Here is a 26,135-nt window from a genome sequence, read left to right as displayed (position 1 = left end):
GCGCAGTGGGGGCGGCGCGGCGGCGCTGCGGCGGCGATGGCACGCGATTCGGCCGGGGAAGGGGTCGGGAAGGGAGAGGAGAGTGCGGCCGAGCTCACCAGGGGCTTGATTTGGGTGGAGATGGACCGGGGGTGGGGGTTCGACGGAGAGGGGTGGAGCTCGGGGACGACGGCAATGGCGGCACGGCGGTCGGGAGCTTGATTCGGCCGGCATGCGGCACGAACGGGCTCAGTGAGGGGCGGTGGAGGTGGAGGGCGAGGTGGTGCGGCTTGGGGCGCGGAGAATCGAGCGGGGGCGGCGAGGATGGCCGGCGTGGACGCCGGCGGCGGCCTGCTCGGCTCTGCTCGACACGGCTCGAGGACGAAGGAGAACGAGGAGGAGAAAACGGACACGGCTTCGTGGGAGATAAGGACGGTGCGTGAGCACGGCGGACGAGGTTCGTTGGCATGACTTGTGGCGTCGCCGGCGACGACGCGGGGTCGCGGTATGGGCGCGCGTACTGCTTCACTGGAGAGCCCAGTAACCGGATTGAATTCGTTTGAAAAGATTTTGAGCAAAGTTTGACCACCCAAAACTCCAAACTTCATATGAGAACATGAAATTTGACCAAAATAAAGGTTGTAGAGGAAGAGAAGATCTACAACTTTCGTTTTGGGCGGAAGTTGATTTGGAGCTCGGATCAACGAGAAAAACATCAGCGAACACGGCTAAATCAATGCTTACCGTGCGATCTCGATTAACGCTAACGATGAACTTAAGTCCGTAATTAGCGGGTTAAGCACATGGTTAGCATCGCGATTACACTGAGGTGTTACATGCCTAGAGGGGCTAATTAATAAATGTATTTTACATGCTTGCTTAGTTGCTTGGAGTTGGTAGTAAACTAGAAAAATGCTGCGCCGTTGGCGCCCCCCGAGAGGCCCGTCATGAACGTACAGATCTGTGTTTATAAAGTTTTGTTGCGAGCTCAGTCAAATTTGATTTGGATTCTTAAATCTATGTGTGTGAGGTATGAACCGTGAATTGAAATATGTCTATGGATCGTCCTTGCGTCCGTATCGAGAAAGCTTGTATGTGGCAGTCATCATAGGTTCCAATGTTGTGGTATATGCAGTGTGTAAATGTGCGAGGCGGTTCAACCCGTTACCGATACACGAGGTTTCTATGAATTTGATGTTCGTGGAGTGTAGATTGATTTCACCAAAGTTCAATTTTTTTTTTGTAAAATTGCCATCAATAGAGTACGTATTGCCATCAAAAGTTTAGGGGTCCTTTTAGTTTCACCAAAGTTCGGGGGGGTTCATAAAATTGCCGTAAGCAGAGTGTATGTCGATGTCATTAAACTTCAGGGGGTATTTTATAAGATTGGCATTCACAAAGTCCGAAGGTTTTTTTTGTAAAATTATCATCCATTGACCGCAAGTTGATTTCACCAAAGTTCAAGGGATTTTTTTTCCAAAATTTACGTCCCCAATTGTTCCTAGGTGTCGGATCGGATGATCTGACGACCGAGGAATTCTGGCCTACCTAGCCACCTTCTAGTGCATGGAAATGCACCAGGTTTGGTTATAAGAGATGTATTTTACATGCTTGCTTAGTTGCTTAGAGATGGTGAGCAACAAAGCAAGATGGGCTTGCCTGCTTTCTTGGGATGCCAGAACGTGCAGCCGTAAATAGCACAAAGAAGGCTGGTTCGATCCATAATATTAAGTGGAGCATATGGACCCATCAAATAATTTAAATTGGATCGAGTGGTGCCGCACTACACACATGTTATATGAATTGATGATTCGATTCCGGTTCTTACCATGGGTCAACCATCCCCATTATGGATGCAAGTTAGATAATTTTTGGATCATTGGGTCGAGATCCAAAAAATTGATAAAATGAACTAGAGTAACATGTCACCGTAATTAATTAGCTCATCCAAAAAACACCATTGGGTACCCACTTGCATCCCTAATCCCCAATATCTCCGACCAATCCAAAGGGCCACTCGACCCAATCAAACTGAAAATGCGCGACGGCCAATTACTAATTACCTTTTGTCTCTTGAGCGTGGAGGCAAATTTGACTGCTTAAGGATACATGAGGTCATGCTGGTTAGTGGTTCCGAAGCAGTTTAGTCGTTCCAGCATATGTAGCTGTTCTGTAGTCTCGCGTGATCAAGAACGCATGCATTCAGCTCTCGCTTTCTCAATGGGGCGGCGTCATCGATTCGATCTCAATTGAATTTGGAATTAAGCAGCGTGTGTCCGCCATGAAAGCGATCCCCCGCGCAACCCACCAGTCGGCAGCATGCATGATGCGGCCAATGAATTTAGCCAATTTCCTCTTTCGTTCATGTCCATGCACCTTTTGGCACGTCCAAATCGGGAGGATCCCAAAATTAGAGGGCGACGTGGCCAAGTCCGCGACAAAGGAAGGAGATGTGGGTTGCTGGAGCGCAGCATATTCTCCTTCGATGCCTATTCTCGATCTTCACCATCAAATAAATATCAAAGCACGGCATGGCCGGCGTTTCCTCATTTCTGAAATGGAAATTCGCGTCACTCTCTCTCTCTCACTTTTTTTTTGCGAAAAAACTTTGCGTCACTTTTGGATGTATAAGGCCAGTCTCAGTGGAGTTTCACAAGAGTTTCATGTCATTTAATTTTGCTGATGTGGCAGGATATTTATGAGAAAAGAGAATAGAGAGTTTCATGAGATGTGAGAGGAGTTTCATCACCATAAAACTCATCTGGCTCGCTTACCTAGTTTTTAGTCTAGATAACCTTGTGATGAAACTATACATTGAGACTAGTCTAATTAGTATAAGGATTTAATTAAAGCTTTTTGATGTTTTTATCCCTACTTTGAAGTGCAATTGTGTGATTTTATCCTTTTTTACTTTATGATTACCTTTTATTTTTCACAACTTTGCGCATTTGCCTCTATTTCCGTATTCATCATTGTAGTGTTTCCGTATTTGCGGGTACACGACACGTCATGCTAAAATCTTGCTAAATGATTGATAATAAGACCACGCATCAAACATTAGCGTACCAAATCAAAAAGGTTCCTCATATATCTAAATATTGTTACCCTAGGGGGAGTGAAGTTCTCTATATTTCTTTGTTCATCGTTGGCGTGCATTTTCTTTGCTTTGCATTGCTATCGTGTTTGTTGTTAATTAGGTGGTTTACATACGAGGAATCTTCCTCGTCTTCCAGAAGGAGTTGACGGCGATTGATGGTTTCGATTGCTTATCTTCGAAATTGGGATCACCATTATGTGAAGACACGTTGGTGTTGTTCCTAAGGCTGAGGCTCACCGACTTTGGTTTCTTCCTCGCTTTTTACTGAGAGCTTCAGACCAACTTCTCTCAAATTAAAAGATGAGAAAACTAGGTCTTCAATCCACAAGCGCGTTTAAACATATATAAAAAGATTAAAAAGAACTATGCTGCGAAACTGCATTTGGCACGCGTGCCCTTTGGCACTTGGCAGTACTGAGAAGCGAGACTGACGCTGCATCTTTTTGTCTGGTTGTCCAATCTGTTCAGAGAATATGCCTAGGATATCTCTCCTGGATCAGAGATGATCCAATCCCCCGGCAAACACACAACAAAAAAAAGAAATAGCATCACGAATCACGCACGACTACACAGAAGCCGTGCGGCATTTGCGTTTCTGTAAAGCTAATAACGTGAGAGGAGGGGACGGAGGGTAGAAAACAAGTGAGAAAGCGAGGCCAGCACGACCACCACGGGCTAGTTTAATCTGTTGGATGGAAAGGCCGACCGATCTAGATCTTGTCGTGTTGGAAAGTAAATTTGGAACCCGTAAAAAAAATTCGCTCCATCTGCGCCAAAGTCTCAGTTTTGTCTAAAAGCTTAGGAAATGACAGAGAAAATGTGTTCGTCTCTTTAGCTGCAAGTGCATGCGCAGGGTCTTTCTAGGTGCTGTACTTGGTGCTGTGGCCTGTGGACAGACATGGTGCCTATCTTCCTATTACTGAAAGGACTGTGGATTCAAGGTGCAAATGCAGAAACTTTGTCAGTCATTTTGGCTACAAATTGAGGTGAGCGCAGTGCCCACAACCACAATAGTAGTGGCTTTATACTTTGTAAATATACCCCACTCCATTTATTTTCTTTACGCACGGACACAATCCAAGTTTCAAGCTTTAATTTGTAACCGTTATCTAGCTCTTAGCATAATAACATGTGAGCAATACCATTTAAACGTAATTAACTTGATATCACTGTATCTGAAAGCACTTTCGTGTGATGACAATTCAATGTTATGAGCATGATAATACACGAGACATGAATGAATAGTCAAACTATGGAGTTCAATCATGTCAAACTGTCTCTTATAAAATGAAAAGGACATTGATAACAAGCCTACTTCGGTGGAGCAAACACAGCGATGCAATTGTATTAGCTCATGTGGTCAACCCTGCTACAAGGCAGCTACTATATGTTGTAATCATTTGTATTGGATCGCACCGATATGTTACGGAAAAAAAAAACTAGTTGGTCATCTTATGGATTCTGAGCAATTGTGGTTGGCTTTCATTGCTGGTGATATTTAAGTTGTAAATAAGAATATCCTGGTATATTAATGAAAACTAGTCAGGTTGGCGCACTACGCGCGCCTATACCAAAAACGTGGACCTAAAATATTAATAGAAAGATATTATCCGTTACTATGTTCGAAGCAACATCGTATTGATGTATTGAGTTAGATCTAAAAATTACAGTAAAGCGGCATAGTAGTTTTGTATCTGAGAGCGCGCCAATGTCAAGCATTGTAGTATAGAGGTACAGGTAATTTTTCCTTAGGAATTTTTTTGTGTCCGTAGGTATAGTTTAATTACTTTAGTAGGAAAAAAGTAAGATTAGAAATGAATGAACAGTTTTATTATATTTTGTGGGTTTACGGAGGGAGTAATTAAATATATTTTGTATGTAGGAAAAAAGTAAGACTAGAAATGAATGTACAGTTTTTGTATGTAGGAAGTAATTAAATATATTTTGTATTGTCAAATACTGGAAGGAAAATATTTTTTTAAGATAAAGAGACTAACTTAATAGAATCGTGGGCCCCACGTGGGTCCCGCCTGATAGTACATGGATCCCACGTGGGTCCCGCCTGAATAATACGTGGGTCCCACGTGAATAGTACGTGGGACCCGCATGAACAGTGCACGAGCCCCACATGGGGCCACGACTCATGAGATTGCGCCGATTCTTGGCCCTTTAGTAGTATAGAGGTACATGTAATTTTTCCTTAGGAATTTTTTTGTGTCCGTAGGTATAGTTTAATTACTTTAGTAGGAAAAAAGTAAGATTAGAAATGAATGAACAGTTTTATTATATTTTGTGGGTTTACGGAGGGAAATCAAAACCCAAGAAGTAGTACAACTACCACATGTAAATGTAGTATATAAACTTTAGTTATTATTTTTATATGTAGGAAGTAATTAAATATATTTTGTATTGTCAAATAATGGAAGGAAAATATTTTTTTAAGATAAAGAGACTAACTTAATAGAATCGTGGGCCCCACATGGGTCCCGCCTGAATAGTACATGGGTCCCACATGGGTCCCGCCTGAATAATACGTGGGTCCCACGTGAATAGTATGGGCCCCATGTGGGTCCCACATGAATAGTGTGTGGGACCCGCATGAACAGTGCACGAGCCCCACGTGGGACCACGACTCATGAGCTTGCGCCGATTCTTGGCCCTTTAGTATATGTACTTAACAAGCGATGGTCAAACTCATCTCAACAAAAGTCATATTACTCCTAAAAATATATTTCACTATGATTATTGATCCACTTTTTCAGACGGGCCAACAATAAGCAATTTCCGCACCCCCTCACTGACGCACACAAAAAGAAATTAGAAAGAAAAGGAATGCACCCATCCCAATGAGCTTGGCCAGCCAGCTATATGCATCTTCTTTTGTGGTGCCACAAGAGTAAACTGGATATGAAGCATGCCATTACTAAAAATTGTATGTTGCATATGATCTAATTTTCCATTGGAAACAAGGCGGATTTGTCGATGTCCATTTTACATATTACAAAAATAATATGTAGTGATGTCCTATTTTTTTTCTAGAGAAGGCCCAAAAGATAATCCGCTCCTACAAATGGAGTTGAGTTATTGTATCAATTCACCCACCCCTAGAAATGCATATTTAGGGCAGGTGATGGCGTCCCCCATCCTTAAAAATGACTACCATTTTTAGGGGCATCCGCTCCAAGAACTGTATTTTTAGAGGCGGGTGATGACATCACCCTCCTGGAAATGACCACTATTTTCAAGGGGTGACAACATCATCAGCTCCTAAAAATGCATTTTTAAGGGGTGGTGTTGGCGTCACCGTCCCTAAAAATGATTTTTTTGGGACGGGTAATGGCATGACCAGCCTTTACAAATGATTCCATGCAAAAAAATTATAACTTTTTCACATTATCTCGGATGAAGTCAAACTTTGTACCAAAAGTGCAGAAGTTGACGAGACCTAAAATTTTGTAGTTGTTAACTTTCTAATTTAAGGTTGTTTAGTCCAAATAATTATTATAAGTTCTCTCATTTTAAAATTGTTTTGATTTTTTCAAACAAAAGAGTATAGTTCCATATAAAAGTTGCAGTGGTAAGATCTAAAATTTATAGTTTATATATTATTTATTTAAGCCCATTTAGGATCACAAGATTATTTAATAGTTATGCCCTACACATGTCAATATAGTATCTCATACTACTGAAGTTATACTTTGAGATTCCCACAATCTTAACCTTTATATACACTAAAATATATTTAATATATTTTTATGTATCTATAGTCCACGATAACCATAGTGTAGAAATTTCACTTTTTGCTCTGCTATATTTAAAGATGTAACTGGATTTTAGGAATAAAAAAAATATTTTTAGAGCCGAGTGATGGCATCACCCACTCGTACAAATCGATATCAAAGTTAATACAAAAGAATAACATACCTCCAAGAGTCAAAAGTGACCGTGTAGTATGGTGGAGAGGAGCACTACTACAATAACTATTAACCGAGGCGGGCAAAACCTATTAACCGAGGCGTAGTATGGTCAAGTATTTTTTTTAATTTTTTATTTTCTAATAATTGATCTGTAAGGCGAACATTTTACATATGCTCCTGCAAACAACTATTTCTAGTTGCGAGAAGCAGAAGAAGATGGCGCCCCAGCCTCTAAAAATACCTTTACCTACCCCTAAAAACTCTTTTACTTAGTAGCGAAAAACAGTTAGGGTAGGAGAAAGCCAAAACAGAGATTACAAGTACAGATGAAGAGTGGCATTCTCTACTGTGCCTATGGCCATCCTTGTCACTATGACCATGAACGAGCATAGATACACACTTCCTCTTCCCCTTATGGTTGTTGGTAGGACCTGCGGCCGTGCATGATATGTCCTATTCACCGGATTTTGTGTTCCTTTCCTCCGAGGATTATCTGATATGGAGATCGATGAACAAAGAAACGATATTTTGAGCGCTCAAGTGGTTAGTCGCCGCCTGTTTTCTTTCACATCCTCCTTTCCTATCGTATACGTTCCGTTGCATGGCCTTTGGGCTAGTCTAGGGGACGTTTGTGCTCGATGCTTGGACTCGAAAGAATAAGTTGTTGAAATTTTGCAACGCCAATGAACAGATGTCAACTCGTGATGATCTAAAACTCTGATGATCTACCTGTTTTTATTTATTGGTAGTTAGATGCATGCCCAACTTACAATTTTTTTTCAGGAAGATAGGTCCAGTTGCATATTTGGCTGTTTGTTAGAATTTTAAACATAGCTTACGAGGATGTGACATGTGCACGACTAGACCATTTTCTCTCTGAGTTCTTTCGGGGGATTTAAAAAACCAGTCCCTTCCTGACTTGCTACTGCTTAGGTCTAAAGTTTAGTTCATTAGATGATCCAAACAGATGTAAAATGTAGACTGAAATGTAGTTTCACCGTATCTAAAATTAATCCATTAATAATCAAAACCCACCTATTTGGAGTAAACTTGCGAAGTGCGAAAAGATCAAACTACCATTCATTATGCGCATATAGGCACAACAACAGTGTAATTCAAGAGTAAAAAGAATATTTTTCAATTTCGCTATGTGTCCCCCCTAAAATTTAGTTCATAGATCCAAACATAAAGTTTAGTTACCTAACTTTTAGTCACCTAAAATGTAGACTGGACTAAATTTTAGTCCTGGATGATTCAAACGGGGTCCGGCTAGAAATGCACCCGGCTAGAAGCATTGTTATGCACCGAGATGAACCATGAATTTCTATTGCGTAATCACAGAAACACGTCAAGGTCAAAACATCAAAGGGGCCGGGACGCTAATCTTGTAAGAAAAAAATGGTGAAAGAGGATGTCGATTAACTAGACATAGAAGCAGGTTTAGGGTTTTGCAGAAGCAGGCTTAGCGCTTTCGCATTGTGTGCATGTCTTTATTTAACCAAATGAAATGAGATCGGTTCAATTGCTGGTAGAAAAGGAATTGAAGGTCGGACATGCAATTACAATGGAAGTTTGACAGAGCATACAATGTTGCAGACTACTTGAATTATTGTTTGCATACAAAATAAAATTAAATATGACAATCGGAAGTGATGTTCAAAGTGAACTTCTCCCTTGATATGGTCAAAAAAGGTACAGTGGTACAGCCATAGCTTAAATGCATAGTTGCCCTTGCTGATACGTATTTGCTTTGTGAAGCGGCCAGTGCCCCGAGCCTAAGGCGGAGCCAAGGCCCATGAAATACGTCACTCTAGTTCAGTAGGATTTTCCTGTAGTCCATGGCACTCGGGGTTTAGCAGTAGCAATACTTGCCTGAACTCATCCAAGCCCAGGGCTCCACAGAGTGAGGCGCTGACACACAGATATCTAGTAAAAATACAAAGCACAACAAAAGAATTCTCTTTGCGTATACATATGCAAATGTGAAGATAACACCCGTTTGAAACTGAAAGAGCTATACAGTTTACAGGGAACCACTATCCATGAGTTCTGGTTCATGACTTCTCCTTGTTTGTGATCCTGGTTTTAATGCCTCCTGTGTAGAAAAAACAGCAAATAGAGCACACACGAAAAGAAAATCAAATTATGTGCCAGCAGAAAAAATAAATGACTGTGTACATACATCCTTCTCATAATTGAACAGGTAGAAATAGGCCACGAGGAAAATGGACAGGATTATTCCTTAGATCACAAGAGCAATGCATTGGCCTGTTCCGTGTGACCAAGTAAATGGCTTTGAGGATAACATAGCATCTACATTGTGTATTATCAAAATTGAACATACCGTCAACATCCTCAAATTCGACCACCTTAATCACTTCCGCAGCTGCAAGATACTCAAATCTGCAGGATGAAGAAGCTGTGCGTTAGACTGGCATTCATCAGTAGTACAAAGCAGTATATATTTTAAGGAATCAGATATGTTAATTTGGAGTTTCAATCAAGTGCCATTAGCAAATTAGTGCAGTGAGAAAGTTCAGACGATACTAAAAATTCTTTATAGACAGTGAAGAATTAAAAGGCGATTACAGCTGATACAGTACGGATAGGGTAGGAATTACTGTTGAAAACTTGATAATAAGATCCTGGACTATAATCGTAGCCGCTAGGTCAACTTTAAATGGTAGAGACTCATACAGACTATCCAAATCATTAGAAGGTAGATGTTAAACATAAGCAGAACAGTTAAGGGTCGTCTTTTTAAAAGTTTACTTGGCTTTTGGTGGTTGATGTGACATGTATCACTGCAACCTGATTGGCACGTTATAGTTTTTATCCTCTATTTTAATGCTAGTGCCCATTTCACACATTTTACCTGCATACATTAGTTGTTTCTTACTAAGACAATATGTGTCATGTTGACAGGAAAAAAACAATAACCTATCATCTATCAATGATACATAAAGAATTTTGAAGGGCTTAAAATTCTCCCAAGAAACTGGGTGATTGTGAAAACTGAGAAGCAACTGTTCAGACCAGATTATACTGCTATTAGAAGGGCATATCAGGGGTTCATCAGAAACAATATACCTGTTAGAGGAAGCCACCTCAGGTTCATACTCAGAAGTGCTCTTGATAGCCTTAACTATGACATTAACAATTTCCTTCTTTCTAGTGCTGGCCATTAAACAATCATACTCAGTCGGCACAATGATCGCAAAGAGGTTATCGCTGAGGTTGCTAATGCATAGCTTATCCACGGCTGCAAGTGCTATTCTCCTCTTCAATATATCAGCATCAGGATCAACAAGGTATAGAGCAAAGTCTGTGATCACCAGGATGCGCCTTTTCATCTTTCCTGATTGAGTGAACTTCAATACCTTGTCTGCAAACAGAACTTTGTTGTCCCCTGTAATATATTATGCATTCTACTTAGACATTTAGAGACTTCCATAATGATAGCTACAGGAACAAGTGGCCGTAAGATTGTGCGTGAAACTAGGAATAGCCAACGTAAGCCAATTGTTTGTGTGATATACTACACAATATTTTCTTGCAACGGGTAAGTATGTTCATGCCACATATGGCCTGGTGGTTCCCATGCAGATAGGATTATGCAGTATATTCTAGCACATTCCCGCATGCATAATAAGGTGTGTTGGTAACCTAGAAGCAGTACATAGATATCAGTGCAGTATCTGGCACATAGTAGCATTAGATCAGGGTGTCAACACGGTACATGGTAGAATTTGCCCAATGCTACATGTTGAACTTCAATCTCCACATTAATCCCTTGTAAGAGGTAAGGTTAAAATCGCATGGACCATTCACCCTGGTATGAAGTCTAAGTTGATGGAGTTTGGTCAATTCCCGACGCACTTCAGCATCCAAACAATCGATATTGCATAGATTCAAAAACATTGACCACCGACAGGCGCATCAGATCCACGCCACAGCTATCGAACCAATCGAACACCAGCATCCAGCAAGATCGCTCCCCATTGTCTACCGACGATAAACTAGCCCAAGGGATCAATACGGACGCAGCTCAGGGCACGTCACCTTGCTTGGAGAGGATCTTGGTGAGGCAGGGATCGTTGGGGACGCCGATGTAGTCGCCCTTGCAGTCGCGGTACACCGCCGCGCGGCGCCTCACCTTGGCCCCCATGAGCAGCCCCGCCGCGGGCGCCGGAGACTCATCCCGCTCCGCGTCCCCGCCAGCTCCCGCAGCCGGCGGCGCCGGCTGCGCGGGCTCGGGCTCCACCTGGATCCGCCTGAGCGGCCGGAACTGGTCCATCGGCGAGATTGTCGGAGAAAAATCAGTGGAGACGCGAAATGGCGAGACTCGCTCTCGGGTCGTTGGGGCTGAACGGTTGGCATGTGGGCTTCGGGATAGTGATGGGCGTGTATCCTGGGGGCCTCGAATGCCTTCTTTTTATTGGGCCTTTGTTGAGTTGGCCTCATACTTTCTCTTTTTTTTCCCGGAATTTCTAACTGCTAGTATTAAGGATATCCCGAAAAAAGCTGTTATTAAGGATGGGCATAATTATTAATTACATTTACATGAAATCGAATTGAACTAATCGAGAAAGACATGGTAAAAAATGAATATAACTGCGGGGCTAAATTTTGTCCTTACTTTTAACTAACCGGATTCATCTAGGTTATTCCGGGTATGGCCTTGGCTACCCGAATTACTAGTATTCAGACTTTTTTCCACGACTGTTTCAGCACGTTTTTTATTAAAAAAACTACTATTCAGACTTGAAAAACGGCGCACTGCAAGTCTGCAACCTTCTTTAGTTCCACTAGCCTCTTCTTCTCCCCGCTTCTATTCCTCCTCGTCTGCCTAGCGGGCTTAGCCCGGCTGGTGTAAGGCCTTGGCGGGCAGCACTAGCTCGGCACCAAAAAAAATCCCATCATCTGTTCCTATTTTTAAAGTACAGTGATGGACCGACCTAACTCACAAGGCAATAAGTCCCCGTGTAAGGGTGGGGCGGGGGTTCGGAGATTTTCTTGACCTATGTAAAAAAATCTCCTTCTTAATATAATGCCGGTCATTTTTTTTTATTCCTCCTCGTCTTCGACATGAACCACCTGCTGGGCACCCGGGCCCGAGTTGCAACAGAACGGAACTGTTGTGAAGCGTAAGCAAAAATAGGGGGTGTTTAGTTACCAAAAATTTTTACCTCGAAATTTATGCCTCTTCTTTTGGACACATGCATGGAGCATTAAATGTAGTTAAACAACAAAATTAATTGCACAGTTTTGATGTACACGACAAGACGAATCTTTTGAGCCTAATTAGTGCATGATTAGCCATAAGTGCTACAGTAACCCACATATGCTAATGATGCGGTCAAAGACCTTAAAATATTCGTCTCGTGGTTTCCAGGTGAGTTATGAAATTAGTTTTTTAATTAGTATCCGAAAAACCCTTTCGATATCTGATCAAACCCTCGATTTGACATCCAAATTTTTTTGGTTCGGGTACTAAACGGCCCCATAGCTCATGAGAAATGGTCAGCGACGTGTCGTCTCATGTGCCGTAGCCGGTCAAGCATTCTGCCAAAAGGCAAGCATCTGTTATCCAGGATGCTTGCCAGCCAAGCCAGCAGACTCAGAGAGAAAAAAAATGTATTCAAACTGACTGCTGAACACTCGATTTGAGATGCATGTTGATTGGTCTTCTTGATGGGCATCGTCTGATTTAAAATGGTTTATTTGCAAGACTGACTCGTACATCTCATTACGAAACCTCTTAGCTAACATGGCAGTGCTCATGCTTTATTTTAAAAAGAAAAGAACACCTTCGAACGATTTGCGTACGTACGTTCATGACAGGGCCGAGCCGGCAAAAATTGGGACCCTGTGCGATACTCTAAAGTGAGGCTTAATATACTAGTTAAATAGAGCAATCAAATATTAAATATGTTATAGTATATTATATAGGAAATGGAATTCATCAAGAATTGTACCTTTTTATTCTTAGTTGTATAATCTTAACTTAAACATCTAATCTTTGTTTCTTTTTATGTTTTTAGCTGGCGGAATCATATTTTCTACATCAGTTTGCAGAAAACATTATTTCAATTGATCTTTCTAACCCAAAAGATGAAAGAACAAAATTATAACCCAAAACATGATTTCGGCTCGAGAAGGCGCGAGTTGACCATGGCGTGTGGTGGCACGACTGCGCTGCCGGCCGTGGGGGACTTCTTGCTTTGCCGGGCCGTGGATGTGCAGTTAGGACGGGATTCTCCGGGCGAAAATCTTGCCGGCTTCATGCTGGTGGTGATGACAACGCGTCTGAGGGCGTCGTTCTCCCTGTTGGGGGTGTCATCTTGGAGCCCATCTGTAACACCTCAGTGTTACATTTTGGGTTAATCATATGCTTTAGTCGCTAACTCTCTATTAAACATTGTCATTAATGTTAATCTTTCTCGCTTAGTGGCATTTTATGTCAGCTGAGCTTTAATCTTTTTTTTCCTGCCAAATCTAAAGCTCAAGTCAAGTGTGGCCCAACATTAAAGTTGTAGATTTTTCCTTCCTCTACAACTTTTTGTTTTGGCCAAAATTCAAGTTTCAATATGAAGTTTTGAGTTTTGGACGGTTAAAATTGAGCTGAGTTTCGTTGAACCATTTTTCTGCCTGTGTTACCTGCTCCCGACGCCCATGCCATGGCGGGCAGCCCGACAACGACGACCACCACGCGTCGTCAGCTCCGGCGAACCTCGCTCACCATAGTGAGCGCGATCTTATCACTTCACCGGCACCCTATCCTCTCCCGAGCGCCCTCTCTTCTCCTTCCCCTCTTTTCTTCTTCCTCGAGCAGAGCCGACCGAGCTCGAGCAGCTGCGCCTGCCGGCCGCATGCTCCCACCACCAGCCACCATCCTCAAATCGCCACCACTCGCGTCTTCCTCGCCTCACCCCGCACCTCCGCCGCGCCTCCCCGAGCCCGGCCGAGCCCTACCCTGATCGGAATCGAAGCCGCACGGCCGGCCACGATGGAAGCTCCGACCGACGCTCTGGGCGCACGTCGATCCCCTCCCTTCGACCACTACCTAGGTGATTCGAGCCCGCTGTGAGCTCCGCAGCGTCGTCCTCATCCTCCCAGGCCTCTTCACCGACCACTACAGGCCACCCCCTCACCGGAATCAGCTTGCCCTCGCACCTCGAGCTGCTGCGTCGCCGTTGGCGCCCTCCCGACCACCTGGGCCTCAGGTTCTTTCTACAAACCAGTCGCAAGTGAGGCCCTAGTGCTTCCCCACCACTTCCCTATAGCCGGCGTGGCCTCCCCTTGCCAAAATCAAGCTCCTTGAGTGCATCCTCTGTTCCCAGTTCACGTGAGGGATGTTGTGCAACAATTCAACCAAGTCCAGGGGTCTTTTTGCAAAGTCATAGACTCAGATTAATAGTGCCACGCTGGATCTTTTTGAGATTTTAGTTGCAAATTTTGAAAATTCGTAGAAAATAGTAGAAAAATGTTGAAAATGCAAAATCGGTTTTGTTAGCTTCATATTGTAATGCTCTATACGATAGAATACTGAAATGTGTTGTTTGACCACTTTTTCTATGCCGTTTTATTTATGCTATATAAATGTTTTTATAGCTTGTTAATTGCATAAATGGAGTTAGGAGCATGAAAAAAATATAAAACTAGTTGGGTTAGCTTTGTTTTGACATGTAGAACTTAGGAAAAATATTTAACCTGATGTTTATTTAATGTTTGTATGATGTATTGATTTAATCATGAGTAATGCTTGTTTTAGCTTATTTATTTAATATCTGTAGTTTTGGAAGTCCAAAAATTATGAAATTTATGCAGTAGTTTACTCTTCGCATGCTTAGTTCACCGTAAAAATTTGGTGCCCAGAAGTTATGTGCATGTTTGTAAATATATTTTTGTTCTGTTTGTCTTGCTAGGGTTAAAGTAAATGTTTTCTGTTGTCAATAAATATTGGCAAAATATTGTTGCATGCCTTGTCAATAACTCATCTTGCTGGTAAATTTTGGTTACTAGTTTTAGGCGGCAAGTCATGTATCTTGTTAGTTAAATAAATTATCCTAATTGTTCTTTCTTACTTTATATCCTTGCTTAGCCTTTTCTAAGCAAGTTAGTAATGCTTTTTAGTAGGAAACACTTCAGACTAAAATTTTTGAATGAACTCTCGTGTTGTAGGACCAACCCAGTTTGCCTTTTGAGTGTGTATGCGGTGCTTGCTCGATAAATGATTGCACAGTCATGTCTTTCCTTTAATCGCATTGCATTTGCATCGTTGCATATCATCTAGGTACACTAGATGCGCGACGCGTGGAACTAAAGGACAAAGTTGAAGCCGAGCTAGAAGATGGTGTACTGGTGGGCCGATCCAGAAGATGGAAATACCGACTTGAGTCATGCTTGGGCCAGAGATGCTATCAAGCTGGAGCAACTAAAGGCCCGGCCCAAGGTCGAAAGGGCCCAAGGTCTTGTTTCTACTAACAATGACTTTGTGTCAAACCCAGGCAAGCCCCGGAGCATAACCCTAATTTAAGTATTCAATGTTTATTTAAGTAATTGTGCATTTAAGTTTTAGGAGTTGTATGAAACCCTAGTATCCATGTTTTCCCTAGGTACCTGTGAGTCCATACTAGCGTGCAGGTATCGTTAGCAATGCTTTGCTAAGTAGGATCTCGGTAAAAATCGAGTGATTATTGTCACTCGCGAGTTTTAGGATCTTGATTCCTTAGCTATGGCTTTGAAAGGAGTTGATGAGTAAAGAGAAATGGAGACCGGGCGGAGATGAGTTGGATCTAGATATGAAAGGAATGGAAAGTAGCCTCCGCATGTGTCAATTTAGGACCGTACCGTTGTTGGCTGTGCTGACCAAGTTTGAACAGTATTAACCACATGTCGGAAGTAGGAGGTAGTCGAAACCGGTAAGCTAATTACCTGATTTGCACCGATACTTTTAATCGCGACCCGCTACTCTGGGAGTGGAATGATGGCGGGTGTTGGATAGTATGTCGCCTCCGGGTTCTTCGGGAGTTCGCTGTGAGGGACTCTTCACCCGGGTTTTGGCAGGCGTGATTCAGACGTCGGGGTAAAGAGGGGAACGGTTGACGTGTGTGACCCGACGGGGTTTACGCGTGTCGTGTGAGTTAGGTCCACCTTGCAAGGTTAAATTGGATCGATTCGCCGTCTCTCTCGGTTAAGAGAACCTTGGTCACTTCGTCACATCGTAGTAAAGAAGTGAAAATGAGAAGAGAAGTATGATGAGTTATGTTTGTGGTACTCTGTAAAGATTAATGTGATCAACCATACTTGCTTTAGATGTCAGGCAAATTTAGTTGGTACTTGATAAACTTAAATTGAGCTAAGATATTGAAAGTAAGGATCCAGTATTAGTAGCCTTTCAGCAAAACAAACTCAAAAGCCAAAAAAACTTTGCATGTCTAGATAGTGGGCTAAGTATACCCGTGTCGGATAAGTCTTGCTGAGTATTAGTATACTCAGAGTTTGTTGTCACCCTATTTTCAGGTAACTGCTACTGGTTGGAGCTAACTAGGATTCACATTGGTGAGCTCGATGTGACGTCCTCACGTCATCGTAGTTATCGTGGTTTTCAAACTAAACTTCTATTTAAATTCCGCTGCATGTTGAACTTGGATAATTTGTTTAAACCTCATTTTGTAAAGCTCTGTTTTGTAATTTAAAATTTGAGAGACTTTTGTCTACTTGTAATCATCTGTGCTCGCCTTCGGGTGAAACTTCCAGTGTTTTCGATCCTTAACCCAACAGGCTGCCGGATTACACCGTTTTAAGTGCGCAGTGACTTGATTAAGTATTAAGATGACAGTTGGCGTACTTAAGCCGGTTTAATTTGGGCGGTTCTGTTACACCATCCTTTCTGCGCGGGTTTCTTCGGGTGAAAACCCTGTTCACTTGTTGGACGAGCGACGGCGGCGTCTTTGGCGTCGCTACCTTGTTGAACGCGTTGTTGGTGGAGACACTTCTTGGCCAGACAGCGGAAGGACTGCCACTGGTGTGGCGGGGCGGCTCGGTGCAGGTGGCGAGCTTGAAGGGGGTTGTCGAGCTAATGCGGCGGCGACCAACGTCGTGCTGGCGACCGGGGGTTGCCTCATGTTTGTCGGGTTGGCTGCTTGCAGCAGACTGCGGCGACTGGCACTGCTTTGCAGCTATCAGTGCGGCGTGGGACAGCGTCGGAGGGCGGCGCTTGCGGCAGCGACAAGGTGGGACGACTTGACTTGTAGCGGATTGTGACGGGCAGTCCAGCTACGCTGTGGCTACTCCGGTGCGGTCCATCGTTGAAAGATGGCGCAAGCGACAACCTGGCTTGTTGGCATGGCGACGGAGGCTGCTCGTGCGAGTGGGGCAACGAGATGATGTCGCTTGATGGGTGCGGCTCGGCTGTTTGATGGAGATTTTGGAAATAGGGCAACACGATGCATCATCCTGAAGGCGATTTTTTATACGAATTCGAGACACGGAGTACTGAGGCGGAAGTGGCGAGGCCCCCGCGTGCGGTGTCTTCGACGTGGCGATGAGAGAGAGGAGGTGTCCAACGGCGGGTGTGGCGAGGGCCCCGCATGTTGTGTTTCACGGTGGCGACTGCGAGGCAGCTGGCGTGATGTCTGGATTCGGCGATTCTACTCTATCGGATGGTGTGTGGCGTTGCAGCGGTGCTACAGCGACAGGTCCCGCATGGCGGTGCCTGCTCGGTATGGAGTCGTCTGCTTCTGTCTTCTCCCTTTCGGTGCGGGTATGTGTCCTCATGGCAACTACATATGTAGATAGGTGGTTGGTCATGACGGTTTGGTCTTCTATCCGTGTCGCGTGTTCCTCCGCATTGAGCGGTTGAGTCCCCCGTGTTGATGTCCCAATCCAAACGGGTGAGTTGAGTTGTTGAGTTTCCCGGGTTGACGTCCCAATCCAACCGGGAGAGTTTTTATTTTCTATTTTTTTCCTGGCTACGACCTTCCAGGCCGTAGTCTTGTACTTTTTTGCTATATCAATGAAACACGCACTATCTTGTGTGGTTCGTTCAAAAAAATATAATTCATTAAAAATTCAAAGATATAAATACATGTATATCAATACAGTTGGGGAATAAAAAAAATACCTATTTACCTTCTCCTTCCGTTGTTGATCGGCTGATAGGATCAGCCTGATCCTATTCCTCTGCGGCTCTACGCTGTGCCTCTGCCTATCCCGGGGCCGTCGTCGGGCGTTAGAGTGCCTGCCGCATCTGGCGTAAGCGTCCATGCGCCTACCTCGCCGGCTGTCACCGTGATGATGAATGGGCATGGCAGTCAGAGGAAGTTAGAAACACGGTGCAAATGAACATCCAGGATTTTTTTTTGAGAGGCTAAACAGCCGGGCTAGGCTTTTGTTTAGTTGTCTTCAAAATTTCAAAACTTTATAAGATTTCTCATCACATCGAATCTTTGAACGCATGTATGAAATATTAAATATAGCTAAACAAAATAATTAATTACACAGTTTGTCTGTAATTTGCGAGACGAATCTTTTGAGCCTAATTAACCTATAATCAGATAATAATTACTAAATATAAACGAAAGTACTATAGTATTTTATACCCTAAAGTGTAGGCAACTAAACAGGCCAGGACTCACGGAGTCAGGTACTCAGGTGTCGGGGCCTTTTCACCTTTTTGTTACGGGCGATGGTGTTTGCATTTGGACTGAGCAGCTGGCTATGAAGGAGGCAAGATTGTTTAATGAGCTATTTTTCAGATTTTGGGGCCCCAAAATATTGGGGGCCCTGTGCGCCCGCACAGGTCGCACGCCCCTAGGCTCGGGCCTGAGTTCATGAGTTGTATTGTGTAATTTTAAAAAACAAAATGAATAGCAATTGCTCAACACTAGACCAAACGGAGCCATTTCCGTTCAACTGTACAGAGGAGTGGGAAAAATAGGAAAGCCATATTTTAAATCAAAAGAGTAAAACTTAGACTGTGTGTTTAGATTCCAAAATTTTACACCAAAAAACGTCACATCGAATGTTTGGATCCATGCAGGAGTATTAAATAAAATTTATTTATAAATTTTTTTGCACGTATGTGTTGTAAATCGTGAGATGAATCTAATGAGCCTACTTAATCCATAATTTGCAACAGTGATGAGTAACCATCCATTAATTATAGATTAATTATGAATTAATTAGGATAATTAGATTCATAACGCGATTTACAATCAATTCGTGCAAAAAAATTTGTAAATAGACTTTATTTAATACTCCAAACTAATGAGATTCTCTTTCAAATTTTTTTGGCAAAGTGATCTAAACACACCATGGCTCCAGGCTCCCTTCCAAAAATATTGTTAATTGCTCTATCTTGATTTTTTTATTTCTGGAGCAAGGAAGTTGAAGTGTGGCCATTTCCGTTTCCAGTTCTTAAAGATGGGTGACATAGCGAAGGCTCTTTGACTAAAATTCCCTCCTTTTATAGTCTAACAAAGAGTGAAACATATGAGCCCTCCATCGTCTGCGCCATGGAATTGTGAAAGTCAAATCTTATTGACTTAAGCTCCTTGACTACATAGCTTTTCTCTTTTTTTTTGCGGTATATATAGGCCATGTTTAGTTCCAAAATTTTTTGCACAGCATCCGTCACATCGAATTTTTAAATACATGCATGGAGCATTAAATGCAGTTAAAAAATAACTAATTACACAGTCTAACTGATTAGCATGAGTTGAATCTTTTAAGCCTAATTAGTCCATAATTAGATATTATTTGTCAAGTAACAACGAAATATGCTACAGTATTAAAACCTAAACTTTTTCACCAACTAAACACACCGATAGCATTTCCTTTGAACTCGATCTTTGGGTGCAAAACAAAAAGGCAGGGCTCATTATCTTGCTTTCATGGAAAACTCCCCCTTTGGTAGTATGGCATGTTAAACGCAGAGCTCTCCCATCTTTTTTTTCGTCATCTATCCATTCAATTTTTTTTGACTCGTCCATCCCGTTGTCTTAGAAAAAAAAAAGGGAGGAAAAAGAGAGAACACACCAGACACGGGCATGATGTGAGCTAGCCAGCACCAGGCCGGATGAGAGTCTGATCAGACCGTTGGCGCGCCGCATCCTTTTTATCTTCCGCGTGTCGTGTCGTGTCGTGTACGTGTAGTGTGTGGGTTTGGTTGTGGTTGGGCTGCCACGGACACGGAAAAGGCGGTTCCTCTTCTGGTTCGGTAACCGACCGGACCAGGGCGCCCCAACAGCAACCACCGCAGCGGATGAGAGCTCGCCGCCCCCACCTCGCCGTCCCACACTCCCACTCCGTAGTCCGGCCGTGGGCGGCGGCCACGTCGCTCCCCGAACGCCTCTCTTGGGCTCGGTCTGGCTGCTCGTCGCATCGCAATTTGCAACGCGAGTATGCCAAGTTTAGTTCGCGAATTTTTTTTAGACTTTAGTATTATAGCACTTTCATTATTATTTGATAATTTTACTATTATTAATTGGAGACTCCTTTGAAGCCTTCACGTGAAACCACCTATGATACTAGGTGGACACTCTAAAAAAATAGAGAAGTTCTATAAATTCTCACAAAAATTAGAAACATCTGGCCATCCATCTGACTAATGTAATTATAATAGTCATTGGATCCGTTATCTTTTCTAATAAATTACCCACCTTTGTCATTATAAAAATAGACTAAAATAACCCTCTAAGAAAATATATCTAAATTACCCATCTCTGCCATTATAGAAAAAATCTAAAGTAACCCCCTAATATTCGTGTAAATTACCCACCTATGCCACTAAAACAAAAATACAAAACGCCCCCTAAATTTGTATATAAATTATCCAATTATGTCGTTGACCCAAAATATTAATCTAAATTATATAATTATAATAAAATAATAAAATATTTAATAAAATTTTAAATTACTATTTCTATTATTATTATATTATTATGTATATAAAAATACTACCCATGATAAGTGTCTCTATGTATTCATGTAAGATGAGAGGAATAAGAACACTAATTTATAAATAAATAGTTTAATTAAATATATATCAAACACACATAGAAGTGTGGTGCAAAATAAAATCTATTACAACTATATTATGATAAATATATATTTTATAGTATGTGTTAGAATATTCAATAGATGAGAGTGCGCGAGATAATGAATTGTATGATTTATCTTTAAAATAACTCTAATTAGACCGTGCGGGAGCACGGGTTGATAGGTTAGTTAATATCTAATTATAGTTTAATTAATTCTAAAAGATACGTCTCGTCATTAGTATTAAATTATGTAATTAGTTATTTTTTCAGTTAGCTGGATGCGTGCCTTTTGGCAGGTGAGAGACGTTTTGCCTTTTGGCTACCACCGCATAAGAGGCGGCATGGCGCTGACCATTTCTCACAAGCCACACGCCATAGTGCGTCGTTGACGACTGACGAGCCGACCAGATAAGCGTACCAACTCGGGTCAACACACAACCAGGAAAAAAGAGTGGCATATTGGACACAAATAGCCCAGCTGCTCTCTTCTCACTGACGTACTACTACTACAGAAAATTGTTGGCATCTTTCTTAGCAGTTTTGCTTAAAGTTTTCAAAAAAAATTCTATAATACTCATCACATCGAATCTTCAGACATATACATGGAGCAATTCCAGGGTCTCCATAAAAAAAATGCTATCCAGGGTCTGCAATGCATCGCAACAGATGGTGGCAACAGAGCATGGAACAAACTTTGTGTTTAGCAACCAAACAACCAATTCACAGAGAGAGAGAGAGAGAGAATTTTTTTTTTGGGAAAAAAATCGTTAGATAACAATCTAGTCCCTGTTGGAATGCAAGAGTTGCTAGCAGTTTACATGAATCTTCGTTTTCCAAACATGGCCAGAACGGCGTGGAGCCGAAGAAACCACCTTTGCAGTTACTAACGTCGCACGTTCAGTGTCGGGGAGAAAACGGAGCATCGCTTCCGTAACTCCTTGCAGTTAAGGAAGCGGGAGAACAAAAGGGCGAGGCTCGGCTCCAAAATCACGCACGATCCGTCGCTCCGATCGCCTCTTCCTTCTTCTCCCCAGGGGCCTCTCTCTCTTCTCCTGCCGTCGCCTTCCTTCCTCCCTCGCTTTGGAGACTCCGATCCTCCCTCCTTGTCCCTTTTAGCTGGGTCTCTTCGTCAAGTTTCCATTTTGACCGCTTCCTCAAGCAAGATACACGTCCTTGTTCAGATAAGGATTTCCAAGATTCTTCCATTCGGGGCTTCTTGGGTTCTCGGCTGCCTACTTCCAAATCCAAAGAAGACCACCCTGTGTGTTGGCCCCAGGTGTGGCGATCATCCTCAGTTCTCTCTGCCACGCTCCAACAAACCTGTAAGCTCTCTCTCTCTCTCTAATTCTTCTGTGTTTCTGTTTTTGGGGATATGCAACTCGATTTTGCCTATTGATCTTGCGCGTTCGCTCCTGGTTAATCCATCTGTCAAAGCTATCTCAACTCAATAGCGGTTTTGATTCGATTTCACACGCAACATCAACTAATCCCAAAAAGGAGATAATTGACAAGGTTGAAACAAACAGGAAGAAACGAACAGCTAGCTCTAGTCTGTAGTAGTATCTTCAGAAATACACCGACATCAATTTCCAGCACCAGTAGCAGTATACTCCAGTATTTCGCCGTATCAAGCAAGTAGTAATGAGATCAATGCTGTATCCTCGACACAAAAAGAAAGAACGCTGAGAGACCTCTGTTCATACGCCCAATTCTAACATTTCCAATGGAAACGCGCGCATTTTGTTAGCAGTATTTGACATAACCATCCTTTTTTTTGCATCGGCAGAAACGGAAGCCTTGTCAAGGAACAGAGCGAAGGAGGAGCGATCCGGCGGCAGGCGGGACACTTGATCCGTCCTCGTCTCGGCAAGGCTGATCGGCGATCGCCGGTCGGGATGGAGCAGCTCCGGCAGCTCGGCGAGGCGGTGGGGAGCATCAACGCGCTCATGGCGTTCGAGTTGGAGCTCCTCGTCAACCCGCGCCAGTGCCGCCTCCTGGCCGACGCGTGCGCGGGCGCGCTCGCCGCCGTCACGGGCGAGGTGCGCGCGAGCCTCCGCTTCGAGGAGCGCGGCGCCAAGTGGCGCGCCGTCGAGGCCCCGCTCCGCGAGCTCCACCGCGCGTTCCGCGACGCCGAGGGCTACGTCCGCCAGTGCCTGGACCCGAGCGGCGGCAGCGGCGGCGGCTGGTGGGCGCGCGCCGCGGCGGTGGCGCACGGCACCGAGTGCGTGGAGCAGCACCTCCACGCCATCCTCTGGTGCCTCGCCGTCGCGATCGAGGCTGTCGAGGCCGCCGCGGAGATCGCCGGCTCCGACGCCGACGAGATCGCGCGGAGGCGGACGCTGCTCGCCAAGAAGTACGACAGGGACATGGTGGAGCCCAGTCTGTTCCAGAGCGCGTACGGCAAGCTATACCTGGTGTCCCAGGAGCTCGTTGCGCGGATGGACATGGCGTGGAAGGAGGACAGGTGGATGCTGTCGCAGCTGCTCGGCGAGATGAAGTCCCCGGCGGCGCCGAAGCCTCTGACCAAGAGCGAGCAGCGGCTCGCCGACGTCCTGACTGCGCCGCGGGGGAAGCTGCACCCGGCGTCCATCCTGCTCGGCGGCGACTACAGCGTGCGGAGGCGCCTCGGCGGCCGCCTCAAGGAGGCGCAGTGGATGGGGGAGACCTTCGCGGTGAAGCATTTCATCGGGGATGCCGAGGCCGAGGTCGCGCTGCTCTCGTCGGTGGCGCACCCGAACGTGGCGCACGCCGCGCACTGCTTCCGCGACCAGGACAGGAAGGAGTACTTCGTGGTCATGGACCAGCTCATGGCCAAGGACCTCGGGAGCTACGTCAAGGAGATGAGCTGCCCGCGGCGGCGGATCCCGTTCCCCCTCGTCGTCGCCGTCGACATCATGCTGCAGATTTCGCGCGGGATGGAGTACCTGCACGCCAAGAAGATCTACCACGGCGAGCTGAACCCATCCAACGTGCTCGTGAAGCCGCGGCAGCCCGAGGGGTACGTGCACGTCAAGGTCGCCGGGTTTGAGCGCTCGGGCACCGTCACAACCGGCGCGAAGGCAGCCTCCAACGGCAGCGCCAATGCCAACGCAAACAGCGGCGGCGACAACACCTGCATCTGGCAGGCGCCGGAGGTGCTCGAGAACGAGGGCGGCGATCCCGCCGCCAGACGCACCGAGAAGGCGGACGTGTACAGCTTCGCCATGATCTGCTTCGAGCTGCTGACGGGCAAGGTCCCGTTCGAGGACAACCACCTGCAGGGCGACAAGACGAGCAAGAACATCCGCGCCGGCGAGCGGCCGCTGTTCCCGTTCCAGGCGCCCAAGTACCTGGTCGCCCTGACGAAGCGGTGCTGGCACGCCGACCCGGCGCAGCGCCCGGCGTTCGCCTCCGTCTGCCGCGTCCTCCGCTACGTGAAGCGGTTCCTGGTCATGAACCCGGACCAGCAGCAGGGGCAGGCCGACGCGCCGCCGGCGGCGCCGGCCGCCGACTACCTCGACATCGAGGCGCAGCTGCTGAGGCGGATCCCGGCGTGGCAGCGTGGCGAGGGCACGGCCGCGCGCGTCGCGGACGTGCCGTTCCAGATGTTCGCGTACAGGGCGGTGGAGAGGGAGAAGATCGCCGCCGGCGCGCATGCCGGCAGGGACAGGGCCTCGGACTCCGGCAGCGAGGGGAACTCGCTGTGCGGCGAGGATAACGGGGTCGGAGTAACCACGCCGGACGACGCGTCCACGGTCTCCGGCGGCACCGTGCGGTCGCGCCCGGGCAGCAGCGACGGCAAGAGGACGCCGGCCAGGAAGGCGGACGGCAAGGCGCCGCCCAGACAAACAGGTGCGGTGTGCTCTCGTCGCAGTTTTTTCAAAACCTGATCGTATCTTAGCGAGCCGCGATGGGAGGACCAACATTGTGAAGGCTCTCTTCTCTGCAGGATCTCAGCAGAAGGTGAAGCCGGCGACCGCGGTGAAACCTCCACCGGCGGAAAGGAAAACGCTCGGCGCGAAGCCTGATGTTCCGGCGCGGCGGCCGACGTCGTCCGGGCACGCCTCCGACTAGGACCGCGAGGCGGCGGCGCTTGTGCCGGAGACAGCTCGCTTTAGATGAACAAGGTTTTCATTTTTTGCATTGCATTGGTTGATTGATTCCATAGGTTCTACTAGGTTAGCGCCATGCATTTGCATAGATGTTTTGCTTGATTGGTTTTATTTGTGGTATAAGTGGATTGCTCTGGTATTTATAGAATTTTTCCATAATATTGAACCTCAGAGTCTTGCTTCTATTATAGCGATATTATAAATCATGGAATTAAAAAGTTTATGCAACTTTCCCTATGTAATTCGTTGGCTTGCCGGATCGATGCTCATGAAGCTTACCCAAAAGCTCAGTTCTAGTAATCGCAAAAAAAAAAAAGATTTTGTCATGACGAACCGGATCACGATTTTGTCGCAATTGTTGTCGATGGGCTAGTGGCCCGCAACAAAGATCGAATATCGGCCCAATATCATCGGTCTGATAAACTTCAATTCAGAATTGAATAGCGCTTGAAATGCCAGCCCAATGTCATCCTTCCTTTGTGTGTGTTAGGCCACTTGTATGCGGCCCATTTTGTTGGTGCCCCCCACAAATTTGTTTGACCTAGATATTGGCCTTGTTTGGTTTCCATCCCAGAATTCTAGCGCAGGCAAGTCGAGAAAAAAATCTCGCATATATGGAGTTTAAAATAAAGTTTATTTGCAAAATCTTTTCAGGGATGAGTGTAACTTTTCGCGACGAATCTAATGATGGTAATTAATTAATGATTGGTTACAGTGACGCGCAGAGGTTCTTCAGGTTCCTAGCGCAGAGGTTCTGAAGTTGGTTTTATAAAATGACTTAATTTGACACTATAATTAGCGGTCAAAGTGTTAATTTTCTAGCATTCTATAAAACCAAACAAGGCCATTCTTCTTCGAAGGAGAAATCAAGAGGCAAATTCAGAAAGAGGTGACGCATTCATGAACTTCCACTACAATTATATTCATCTTTGCATTCTTTTTTTAAGATTCGTCATCGTAGGAATGTATAGATTGCAAATACCTGGGATAAGAACGGCTATTC

At 44.8% G+C, this 26,135-nt stretch overlaps 2 protein-coding genes across 2 annotated transcripts; one reads left to right on the top strand and one right to left on the bottom strand.

Annotated features, from left to right (window-relative positions):
- Positions 1-8,533: 8,533 nt before the first annotated feature.
- LOC120674247 (myosin IB heavy chain-like) lies at positions 8,534-11,345 on the bottom strand. The gene is made up of 4 exons (XM_039955394.1): positions 11,056-11,345; positions 10,084-10,402; positions 9,338-9,396; positions 8,534-9,088 (listed from the first exon to the last, which is right to left on the bottom strand). Exons 1-4 carry the CDS (start codon positions 11,288-11,290, stop codon positions 9,048-9,050), a joined length of 654 nt encoding a protein of 217 aa, XP_039811328.1. The 5' UTR covers positions 11,291-11,345; the 3' UTR covers positions 8,534-9,047.
- A 10,640-nt stretch (positions 11,346-21,985) lies between these two features.
- LOC120675932 (mitogen-activated protein kinase kinase kinase 7-like) lies at positions 21,986-25,260 on the top strand. The gene is made up of 3 exons (XM_039957136.1): positions 21,986-22,363; positions 22,828-24,872; positions 24,970-25,260. The coding sequence occupies exons 2-3, from the start codon at positions 22,937-22,939 to the stop codon at positions 25,092-25,094; spliced, it is 2,061 nt and encodes a 686-aa protein (XP_039813070.1). The 5' UTR covers positions 21,986-22,363; positions 22,828-22,936; the 3' UTR covers positions 25,095-25,260.
- Positions 25,261-26,135: the final 875 nt, after the last annotated feature.

The sequence above is a fragment of the Panicum virgatum genome, chromosome 5N (genome assembly GCF_016808335.1).
Source record: "Panicum virgatum strain AP13 chromosome 5N, P.virgatum_v5, whole genome shotgun sequence".
Classification (NCBI taxonomy): Eukaryota; Viridiplantae; Streptophyta; class Magnoliopsida; order Poales; family Poaceae; genus Panicum; species Panicum virgatum.
This window is presented reverse-complemented; position numbering and strand designations above follow the sequence as displayed.